At 33.2% G+C, this 12,607-nt stretch overlaps 1 protein-coding gene across 1 annotated transcript; it reads left to right on the top strand.

Moving 5' to 3' along the window:
- The first annotated feature begins 5,329 nt into the window (after positions 1-5,329).
- LOC105332167 (alpha-glucosidase) lies at positions 5,330-11,774 on the top strand. The gene is made up of 10 exons (XM_011434628.4): positions 5,330-5,830; positions 6,412-6,591; positions 8,484-8,653; positions 8,964-9,089; positions 9,525-9,632; positions 9,777-9,868; positions 9,967-10,153; positions 10,546-10,728; positions 11,000-11,131; positions 11,293-11,774. The coding sequence occupies exons 1-10, from the start codon at positions 5,542-5,544 to the stop codon at positions 11,641-11,643; spliced, it is 1,818 nt and encodes a 605-aa protein (XP_011432930.3). The 5' UTR covers positions 5,330-5,541; the 3' UTR covers positions 11,644-11,774.
- Positions 11,775-12,607: the final 833 nt, after the last annotated feature.

The raw sequence follows: 12,607 nt of genomic DNA, 5'->3' as shown, positions 1-12,607 counted from the left end.
GCATTTTACTACCGTTAAGTATGATTTTACAGATGAAAACAATAGTTAACGATTCGTAAAGTAAATCCTATTTTAAAACTAAGATAAATCATTAACTGTAAAACTATGTTTAGCTCATTTTTGTGAATTTAGCGTGCCAATTTATAACCTACGGTTGCCAAATATTGTTGAAAAAACAAAAGCGCGTTTAGCCCAATTTTGAGGGTTAAGAGGGCTCAACGGTCGAGACCATTATTACGGAATCGTATAAGTATTTTTTTTATTGATTATCAATTTTTTATAACAGATTATCAATTTGTTAAAACAGATTGGTAATTTGTTATAGCAGATTAGTAATTTGTTATAACAGATTACTAATTTGTTAAAACAGATTACTAATTTGTTATAACAGATTACTAATTTGTTATAACAAATTATCAATTTGTTATCACATATCCAATTTGTTAAAACAGTTGTGTAATTATTGTTAAATAATGGAGGGTTAGTACAATTTAGTCTCCTCAATTACATTTACATAACTGTTAGCTGCAATAATGTAGCCCTCTCCGATTTTTCTATATCTGATGTTTACTGGAGAGGGCTACCATAGGATCTCCGTAATGGTGCAAAATTAATTTTTTAATGCGGCTGACTTCGGTCTGAAAAGACCGATTTTATATTAGACTTCCTTTGGATAAAATGACTTTTTAATTCAGATTGAACAAACTAACCGTATATAAATCAAAACCAGATAAAACACATCAGCATGTTTATTAGTCGTCTTTTTCAGCAGCCATGACAGTTCTCGCGTGATTTTATGGGATTTACGCTTGGAGTTTTGATGGGCTTGATAACGTGAATGTCAGTGTAAATAATCGATCTTACCTCGTTCTATCACTAAAACATCATTTAAGGTAATGGCTTATGATGGAAAATTCATATTTACCGCGTTAATTATGTATAAAATAGGGGAATTCCTACATTCAGTTCAAGATCCGCTCCTAAATTTTCATTGGTCGTCCCAAAATAAAACCGGTCAAGGTCAGTAAACATGGCGGACAAATTCAACTTGCGTTGTTGACATACACGAAAATAACCGATATATGGACTATATGTGATATTTATGTCTGTGGCATTTTTTACGGAGATCCTATAGAGTTGTAGCCCTCTCCAAAAAAAAAAAAAATCGGGAGAGGGCTACATTATTGCAGCAATGACCATCCAGCCTCTTTAAAAATGAAATTTTTCGAATTAACGCAAAACTGTCGCGATTATACGCATATCTTCCACAATATGAAAAAAAAACCATTCGCAAATAAACGCGAGATTGTCACCAAACTATACACTCCTGCGAATGTGTTCAAAATGTTTTCTTTATCTTTGCTAATTATGCAATAAATCCAGAGGAGCTTGTATAAAAGTTATTCTCAGAGATTTGTTCAGTTCGTTGAAATTTCGAGCGGAAGTATAAATGTTCGAATAATATTCTCAAAATACGTTAAGTACTGGTCGTTTTTCATATCATATCCTACTTTGATTATGTTAAAACACGAAAATCTGTGAAATTGTATGTCTTATTTCATCATCTAACAGTTATTTAAATTAAACGATGATATTCAGAACAACGTTTTCGTTCGTGTTCAACCACTCTACACAAGGTTGAATCTATAAACATTAGGTTGCTTAATAAAATCATAGCCATGTTTGATGCTTCTGGTGTGCAATACCATGTTTTAAAAAAAAAAAAGAATGGGCATTTGTTTTGTATAAAAACTTCGTATATCGAGCCATTTTCAAAGAACATTCTGCTTAAAATAGTGAAATCTGTTTCACTATTGATGCTATTACTAGGTCAGGCGCGGATCGAAAATTAATCCTTAGCGGGGATCGCTGATAAACATGTTAGTTATTGCAGCAGCAGAAAGAAACCCTATTTCTCTATCATCACATTTATTTCTAGAACTCATTTTATCCACCAGTTAATGAAGATAAAGTTTAAAATCAATAAACGTCTAGATTCCATATTTGATTACAAGTGCCTAGATTCTATAAAATAGACTATAAACACGAAGCAAGATTTTTACTGCATGCGAAACTGAAAGGGTCAAATAAAACCACGTGGTCTAAAATTCAAATGCAAAACATTCGCAGGGGTGTATAGATAACCGCGAAACTCTTGGTATATCATGCATAAAGATGCGGTCATTCATTACAATTTTCCATAAGATTTTCCATCTAATTTATCATTCGAATCACATTCGACTCAAACGGTACCGTGTGACCAAAAGACGAAAGCAAAGTCTAAAGTCGATTGAAAATCAGGATCCGGTTGACGGTTAATAAAAAATCTGTTCAGTGCGTCCGATATTTTTATCGACTTTCTGTTGTGAATCATGACGGCATAATGACTTTTCTTGTACAATAATCATATAACATGTATATCAAAATATATAGCAACTTTTAAAAAGAGTATATTCAAGACGTTCTAAAATAATAAATCCAAATGTTTTGTTTTTCTTGGAAGTCCCAAATATTCTTCTATTAAAATGTTATATATTAATCACATACAAGCATGAGAAATCTTCGAAAAAATGATACCGTTTTTTAAATGACATATTCTTTTTATATAAAACAAATTCAGAGGACAAACATTGAAAATTTTTAAAACACTCGGAATACGTGCATTAGATATAAAGTTCTGCCTATTTGTTAGTTGATAGAAATTACTTCCTTTAGGACACATTGTTTCAATATGCATTGTATCTTTATTGTTGCATAAACAAAATCATAATTAAAAGTTTGTTTTGGTTGCACCTGTAGATATGTAAATAATTTTCATTTAGATACTATGTATAATCAAAGTACTGAAAAGCGCTAAGCCTGGAAGAAAGTGTTAAAAATATATCGATTGATATGAAAATACATGTAAAGAATCATATTGTTCGTTATTGAGAAAAATGCAATTATTTATAATTCAGAAATGATGTAGAATTTGGATATGTCTCAGTTATAGAATGCATAATTTTTTTAATGATTAATGCATGCTTCGTGATACATGAAAACAAAATGCTGATGACTTTTTAAAAAATCATAATAAAAGCATTTCGCAATAAATGTAAGTGTATCTTTATTTTCGAAGTATAGAGTGATTTATCCATTTGACGTCAAAATTTTCAATTTACAGTATAACAATCTGCCTTAAAGCATGTTGAAAAAATGCTTGATTTTTTAAATTTTTTAGCAATTTCTGGAAATCGAGATCATTTGTAGTAATTTTGTAATGATATTGCTTGTTAGTTTAAAACAGATTTCGCAACTGTTTAGCAGAGCTACAGAGTGCATGCTTCTTGTGAAGAAAATTAAGTAAAATAAGATTGTCGCCAATAACAACGATCAAATGATGATTAATATATATTTGTTTAAATTACTTGCTAATTTTCATCATTTCTTTGTTTTTACACTTGACAACTTCCAAAACAAAAAATGAAAAATAAAATAATAAACACTAAAAAAAAATTGGCAAATTACGATACCAATATTATTGCAAAATAAAAAGCCAAAAAGTTATGACAAAAGTAATATAATACTAACCGCATTACAGATCTGCCTTGCAGGGAATGCTACGTATTCTTCAAAATATAAACTTTGGTATTTGAACAATATTTCCAGCCTTATTTTACAATAAACCATGCAAAGACCCCTAATGTATTAATATTACATGATGTTAGATTATCAAAATGGAGTCGCTTCTTTTCATTTAAGCATCAACTAGACGGTCTCTTCTGAGGTATATTTCAGGGTATATCACTGAATTTGATGAAGTCTAGCTCACATCTCATCAGACTTAAAAAGTATCGTGTTTTTAACAAGTTTTATTAAAAGGATGTTGTCATGTACGCTTTATGCCAACCATTCCGAATTCTTCTTCGAATTTGGGCCGTTTCCGCCTGCGACAGGGGCTACCTTTTAATGGATGAAAAAAAAATATGTAAGATGTCTGACTATTCCCGTTTTGTAATAATGCGAGCTAGGTCATTTTTGTGATGTGGGTTGTTTTTTATGGGAAGAGGGTGATAATTTCTTGGCTTATGGTCTTGTGCTTTTCAAGCACACGTGTAACTTCGACGTAAAAAACTTTCGTGTCTTGTTTTTGTTTCTGATACTAAATTGGAGAAGAAGTGTTGTTTTAAAAAATATCAAAAGGATTTTTGCAGAAGTTTGTTTTGAATTTATAACTTGTATCTAAAGATGCGCATTTATGGTAGGGATATATAGTAAACTTTAATACTGTAGTGACACCTGCAATACATACAAGGTCTGCCGGAAAGGCCCGAGAAGTTGTCATTGGATCGAAGAACTGTTTTCACCAGCGTAACAAAGGTCGTATTAAAAAAAACCCGTAGCCATGTAATAGGGTACGGGTTCTTTTGAAAAATTGAACTCAGATAGAAAACTTTTAGTATATTTTCGACGTTATCAAGCAATATTAAATTGGCAAGAAGTTTTATTTCATATATACCAATATAATGGGTACAGTTATCACATAATACGCGAATTCATTTAAATATCTAAAAGTTATATTTAATTCATAGCAATGTTGAATCTTACACATCCCTTTCAATTTTTACTATTACTAAGTGTTTTTATTACTGCGTAATTTGTCCATACTGCACATAAATTAAATCATTAATAAAATCATATTTGCAAATTAAACGAGGTTAACTGGTATCATTTTATAAAGATTATTACATATATTTACTGTAGTATTTCAAGTAACTCGACAGTTATATTTTTTTCATAAATAATAATCAAATCATTGCTTTTGGATAATTATAAAATTACATATCAATGCAAATTGAAAGAAAGAAAAATATTTCTGAAATATTGCATACAGGAAACAAAGCCTAAAATAATGTTTATAAAAAGTACCACAAATTATCGTAGAAAGGGCCCGGTGTTAATCGAAAAAATTTGTATATATAAAAATTCTGCATTTTTATATATAAAACATGGTGTTCATAACTGTAACATACTACATTTAAAAACACTCAAAACCTATTGATATTGTAGAATTATTCCAATTATTACTAAACACCTAAAACACAACTTAACTGCATATAACATCCATTTTTTCTCGAAATAAATCATCATGATATGGCTTTTGGAGCACCCGTATCTGATATATGATAATGACATTTAAATGAAACTTATTGTTAATTTAATACTGGTAGAACAAATGCATCTGCATGTAGGATTACTTGAAGATAATTAAGTTCTCCCAATTGCATAGTTATGATTTTTCCAGAGTGCGACTTCTCCATGATACGACTTCTCCAGCATCCGCCAGTAGGAAACGCGAAAACGAAAGTGGAAGTAGGTTTAGAAAAGAAGACAGACTGTTATCCTTTGGTCATGATTAAACATGATCCATCAAGGCATCATGTATATGTATGAGTTAATGCACAATTTGATATGCTGGTGTACAGAACTGGGCGGGCATTCCTTAAAGTGAAAACATACCTGCATGATAGCTATCTAACACTTTACTAACACTACACAGGAATGTCCCAAAACGTTCTTAGGCGTCGTCGACTTCAAATCTCGAATCCAGCAGAAATGTCGACCCCGCGGAAACAGAAATTCTGTGAGAAAGGTATGTGTCTGTTCGTTATATTGGTGGCCGTAGTGGCAGGCATCGTCGCTGTGTGTGTGGTCACTCTCACGGACAAGGACCTACGTCAGAGAGTACCATCCCCGCCTCGGCTGGAGTGGTGGAAAACGACCATTATTTACCAGATATATCCTCGGTCATTCCAGGACTCTAACGGAGACGGAACAGGTGACCTGAAAGGTACACCTGCTAAAGTCATATCCAAACAGGGGTTTTCAATGATTGCATATACCTGTCATATTAGTATAATGAACGATCGATTTTTGCCGTTTGCAATTGATTTTAAGTCACATACATGTACCAAAATATTTGGAAATAAATGAGGGAATGGATTCTTACTTCACCATTGATTAATATGAACAGTTTTAAAAGCTTGAACAAAGCTGTCAATGAAAATCAAATTCCCATAATATCGCACAGGTAGTCTAATTATGCATACATGTATACATTAAAATTAAATTAATACGCAGTATACTAAAAACATGCAAAGTTATGCTATATAATTGTGCATCTCAAAATGTGACATGTACACAAGTGTATTGTGCTGGATTAAATAAACGAAATACTCAAAACCTATCAAGAAAATCCCTTCATATGTTCTGTAACATTTTCAAATTTCAGTTGATAATTTTTTTTGAAAAAGAAAAACAGAAAAATGCAATTAAGATTTTGCTTATACTAAAAAATACACCAGTGCAGAGCTGGGACCTAAATCACAATAATTGCCCGTATATGCTTGACCATTTCCATTCATTATTTAGTTGTGACCAAGCGTCTCGATTATCTGCAGGAGCTAGGGGTAGGGACCCTATGGCTAAGTCCTTTCTATAAGTCTCCAATGAGGGACTTTGGGTACGACGTTCAGAACTATACTCAAGTGGACCCACTGTTTGGCACAATGGACGACTTTGATGTTCTAATGAAAGAGGCCAAGAAAAGAGGTAATTAAATTTGTATTGCATAAACCAAAACTAATGGATATTTGTTTTGCAAAAAAAAGGCTTTCATAAAAAAGATGAGGGAACGAGATAGCGCAAATGCCCATTTGGTTTTGTCGTAAAAACAATATCAAATTAATTTTTTTCCAACTAAATATACTAGATGATGTCATATTACAAGTTTACAAAAGCACAATTTCTAACTATATTCAGTTTTGAATATTTTAAAAAACGATAAGAAAAATAATGAATTCCAAAGTTTTGGTGGTGTCGAACCCACAACCTAAAACCCCTAGCTCTCTAATATTACCTAATGTCTGGTGCGCTAACCACTTAGCCATTTAAGTCACAACAAACTTTATTGTTAAATGCTAAATACAACTTCAACCACGATTTTACGGACTTGTAGTATTTCTCAAAAAACGTTCAGTTTTTGGGATACAAAATGACATTTTTAAAGTAACGTGGTTCATCTCTCCACGTTTTTGTTGATTGAAATCGGTTTGATTTCCTTTATCGCAAATCTTACACGGGTGTATTCGCTGCGAGTGATAAACTGATGAGTTGAGTGACGACACTATCGGGATTGCGAGTTGCAGTTATATAAACAAGCATTTTCATTGGCCGTTTTAGTACCCGCCCACCCATACCTGCTGACGTGGTATTTGTGTCGTTTCTGCAATAATTGACTTAGAGTTCTCACAATAATCGCATCTTCTTTTTTTGTGTAAACAATTGTCGAAAACACGCTGTTAAAACAGGTTCAATCCCCAATTCATTTTTAAATATATACATGTACATACTTCATCGAAAAATTCAAATCCTTTTAGCTGTTAAACGCATCAATTTAAGATGAGGCTATATTTATTTGGTTGTAGCTTATTCCAAAGAATTCACAACAGATACTGACAATAAATATTACATAGCCTATATTGCATTTTGTTGAACTTTGGCTGATTAATATGACACACTTAGAACTACAAGTGTGCATGTGTTTTCAAACATACCAAAAAATTGAATTTTACGGCATGTAAACGTGTTCAATTTTGGACTGATCTGTGATCAACGTTATTTTGTAACTCACTTAGTCTGTATAAACATTCATTTTATTATATGTTCTTCGATATTCATCACACAATATTTACTTCTGATGTTGACGCTGACACGCTAATCGACCTCGGATTGTATAATTCACGTGCAGATCGAGTCGCCATTTTACAGTTTTCAATGTATATAAACAAACCACACTTCTTCATTTTGCGGAGCTGTTGACGATGTTTCAAAGATTTCAGTACATATTTATTGTAAATAAAATAGTGAAGACATATGGAACGCCAAATTAACATATATTCAAATCTTTAATTCACTTGTACCTATCTTCAAATGATTTGAAGATAGGTACAATTAATTGAAGATAGTTACAATTATTTGAAGATAGTACTGATGCACCAATCAGAATCTTTATTTCAAATCACAATTGAAATACGCACCGATTAGAAAGTGTCATCACTCAACGCAATGCTACATCGGTCGTAGCGGATACTTTCATGTAAGATTTGCGATAAACCTGATATAGACTATGACAAAAATATGGAGCCCAGACCCACTCTATAAAAGAAAAGGCATTGAAGTTCTAAAAATGACACTATTTGGAGGTTTTGACACACATACGCCCGAGTTTAAATCAACCTATTCATATTTTACTTTAATAATATCTTATCTATCCTCCTATAGGCAGTTTACACGCCTTATTCACCTATCTTCTTTGCTAAAAAAAATCATTTAAGCTTAATGGTCATGCACGTGACATTTTCACCGCAATGTTGTTCGAAAGTCACTGCCTGAAAAGAGGTTCAAATACTAAACATTTAAAATTTCTGGGTGGTTCGGTTAAGGTCTACGTGTACTGGTTGACTTCGTTCCGAACCACACCAGCAACGAGAGTTCGTGGTTCAACAACAGTCGACACAGCATCGGCAAATACCGGGACTATTACATTTGGGACGACGGCGTCAATTGTTCCACGTGTCCAGATACCAACTTCAAAATGCCGCCAAATGATTGGGTAAGACCTGCCCATAAAGAAAATTGTCTTGATTACTCATCAAATTACTATTTTTAAAGGAACAAATTTCCAAAACTATATAAAAAAAAATTATTATTGCAAATGTTTGTAAGTTTTTTTTCTACAAAAGTCCATATAGATAAACAATGAGTATATGTTTCTCAGATCTATTAAATGTTTATACAATTGCTACATATACATTTAGCAAATTCAATGAATTAGATATACATATCTTTCCCTTTCCTCCACCCAACAAGCTCTTCTTCATCTACAATGTACTTCTTCTTCTTCACCCATTTGTACACTGCAGAAGAGCGCTTTCCGCGGGTCGGCGTGGACCTATGACGACAATCGTAAACAGTTCTACTACCACGCCTACCTCGACTCTCAGCCGGACCTAAACGCTAGCAACCCGGACGTCAAGCAAGAATTGAAGGTAGGGTTCCGTCTTTGAAGCATGAATACCAAGGTTCTTTAAAGCCATTTATGGTAAGATTTTGAAAACTTACTATATAACGTTCGGGTTTATCAAGAGGCCATTGCAAAATATATATGTATGGTCTACGTACTAACTACATTGATGACTATTTTTGAAGATGAACTTTATTCAAAAGGGATTTTCCTCTTTTAATGATAAGATAAAAGAATCACAAACACGATTATAAAAACTATTGACAGCAAATGTACTGTATTGAAATTTAGATGCATGTTGAAAAGTTCGACAAAAATGATTTGGTACCCAATCAATGTTGCAGAATGATTACCAGCACTTATTCTCAAATCAAGTTGAAATTTGACGAATTCAGATATTTCCTGTGCATGGGATTTTCCAGGTAAAATAAAAATATTTGATTCATCATTTTACACGTAGAACGTCTTGCGTTTCTGGTTAGAAAAAGGCGTGGACGGTTTCCGAGGTGATGCCATCAGAAAACTGTTCGAATTCGAAGATGTCCACAGGAATGAAAACGGCGTTTTGGTAAATGATCAACCTTTAAAGTCAGTTGCTGTAGTTCGATATGAGCTCAATAAATATGAATGATAACTTGAAAGCTGTTGGTTAAAAAAGTATCATACTATCAAGATATTGCATATATAAATACAACAAAAATTCTATTTTGAGAACTTGACCAGAAACCTCCCTGGCGTATATCCCGTGATGAGAGAATGGAAACATTTTTTAGACAAATATTCGCATGGGAAAGGGCAAGAAAAGTAATCGCATACATGTAATATAACGCTCAAATATGATAGCAGTATCCCTCTTAGGTATCTGAATAAAGGATTAGACTATTTTTCGATATATATTTCAGAATATTGATAGCCGAGTCCTACGGAATCACAAACGAAATGAGGGATGCTTACTATGAGGTAGACTCGATACCATTCAACTTTGCTTTTGTTCAAAAACTAAACCCATCGTGTAAAGCTCGGTGTATCAAACAAATCATAGAGACCTCCCTGGATGGACTGAAGGAGGAATGGTGGCCCAACTTTGTGGTAAAAACCAAAAACAAATGTCCATACAATGGTCATTGCTTTGGAATTTAACATCGTCTTTTACTAGATTTCCAGAAATCTAAATTGTTGAAAAATATCATAATAACCCGTTCGTACATGACAAATTATGTCATGTAAAATTTTTTTACGTTATATTACAAATGAGTAGAGTGTTCACACTAGGTATATGTAGTGCCATATAGTTATATGAAGGTTTGACCTTGATGAATTATGTATTACAGTATACGCATACCTATCAAGCTCATCTCTTCTTGTCTGAAAGACCAAAAATTGATATATATCGATTGATCGTTTTTCTTTTCTAGAAAGTCTAGAAACAATTTTATATATAGATATTCATTGAAGAGACTCTTTTGCGATATTTTCGTTAGCTTGGTAGTCATGATGTCTCTAGAATAGCGTCCAGAATGGGGGACTCGTTTGTGAACGTGCTGAACATTCTGCTGTTGACCGTGCCAGGGACACCGACCACGTACTATGGGGAGGAGATCGGGATGAAGGACACCTTCTACACGTACAGCGAGAGTCGGGACCCGGCCGGCCTCAACTACAAGGTACATTGTTTACATGTAAATAACACAGGCGGTTTGTAGATATCTTTGGAGTGTGTCAGTGTTTTTTAACAAAGCCCTTTAACGTATATTTATTCTTATTAAATTACTCTCTCTCTCTCTCTCTCTCTCTCTCTCTCTCTCTCTCTCTCTCTCTCTCTCTCTCTCTCTCACCAAAAAAACCCCCCAAAATCTAAATTGATTGGTTTCATTATCAATTTTGAATGAATTGTTGATATGTTATATGATATGTTGATATATTTTGTGTGTGCAGGAGGATTACCTCAAGTACTCTCGAGACCCGGGCCGATCGCCTATGCAGTGGGATTCCTACACTAATGCAGGGTTTTCTAATGGAACACCGTGGTTGCATGTCAATTTGAATTATCCAGTTCTAAATGTCGAGGTTTGAAAATAGATTCAGAAGATAATTATGGAAAGTACTGACCCACCCTATATATACAAAACATCGAGCGCCAAACTACAAACTGTTTAATCATAGTTGATATTATTACAAACTACGGCTTATTTTGTATACATTTAAATGAATGAAATTTTATATTGTAGGAGCAACTGTCAAAAGAAACGTCTACGTTAAACATTTATGAAAGTCTTGCAAAGCTAAGACAACTTCCATCGTTTACGAACAAGAATATTATTTTTTCCACCGTTAACGATAATATTATCTCGTACGTGAGGAGTGAGTCTGGACACCCAAAATACCTGGTGGTCTTAAACGTTGGGTCCCGAGATTCGGTGGTGGACTGCAGTGGTCCTCCGTTGGGTGTGTCGAGTGCACAAGTTGTTCTGGCCGCCGGTAGTTCTCTACTTGGAATGTCTTCATACAGAATGGGAGACAGTGCTGATTTACAGGCAATTCATTTGAAATCTGCAGAGGGAGTGATATTTAAAATATAAGTGTAATATATATACATGTATATATATATATTTTAATAAATTTATTATAGTTTACATGAATCAATAAGCTAATGCTGTGTTTTGTCAATTCTAATTTATAATCATTACAAAGGAATAAATGGAGAAAAATCTTTTGAAATCTTATTCTCAAAAACAAGTTTGTCTGAAAGGCTGGAACTTGTGCGGAATCAATCTCAGGTAATGTAGATTTTTATTTTGGTTACTAGTATATCATGACCCTCGCGGGTAGATTTGGACCACAATGTTTTACATATTTCTTTTTTAAATCTCTTTCTCAGAAAATGAAAAAAAACCCAAAAGTATATAACTGTTTAACTTAAGAATATTTGGAGAAAATTTTGATAACCTTTTTAAACAAAATATCCTTTACAAAGTTGTCAAGATATTTGTATATTTGATACTCTAGAGACGGGCTAATTAAAAGCTAATCAGATCAGTAATGGCTACTGTTCACGCTCAGGTGAGCGATGTAGTCCCCGTGCCTCTTGTTTATATAATATATAAATATCACACAAAGTAGAAAAACTTCGATATTGTTGGGTTTTTTATTGCCGTATTGATTGGCTTTATACCTTTATGCTGTGTTATATCTGATCAAATAATAAGGAAATTCGGTTGCTAAAATTCGTTTGGAAAACAAGCCATGAAGTGGGAGATTCCAGCCTAGAAGGGAAAAAGTATACAATGACCACAATGACTTTTTAAGTTAATATGCATTTGGGAAATGCATGTACATGTAATGGGATCGAGTCCATGTTTTTTTTTTTAAGAAAAGAAAATATGAGGGAAGAGTCAATGCTAAGAAAACGGAAATATAAGAATATTAATTTTACAGAATTTGTCGTCTAAAACATAACCAAAAACATAAACCAAAAATTAAGATATTTTGTAAATTATATACTAGTATGTGCCTTTACTTACTCTGTAAATCATATATAAATCT

This window comes from Magallana gigas, chromosome 2 (genome assembly GCF_963853765.1).
Source record: "Magallana gigas chromosome 2, xbMagGiga1.1, whole genome shotgun sequence".
Taxonomy (NCBI): domain Eukaryota; kingdom Metazoa; phylum Mollusca; class Bivalvia; order Ostreida; family Ostreidae; genus Magallana; species Magallana gigas.
This window is presented reverse-complemented; position numbering and strand designations above follow the sequence as displayed.

Bases quoted from the DNA above. Each gene is read 5' to 3' on its own strand.
- LOC105332167 (XM_011434628.4), top strand. From the start codon at position 5,542: ATGTCCCAAAACGTTCTTAGGCGTCGTCGACTTCAAATCTCGAATCCA. The intron at 9,869-9,966 runs GTAATCGCATAC...TATATATTTCAG, and splicing joins CATGGGAAAGGGCAAGAAAA to AATATTGATAGCCGAGTCCT. The intron at 10,729-10,999 runs GTACATTGTTTA...TTGTGTGTGCAG, and splicing joins CGGCCGGCCTCAACTACAAG to GAGGATTACCTCAAGTACTC.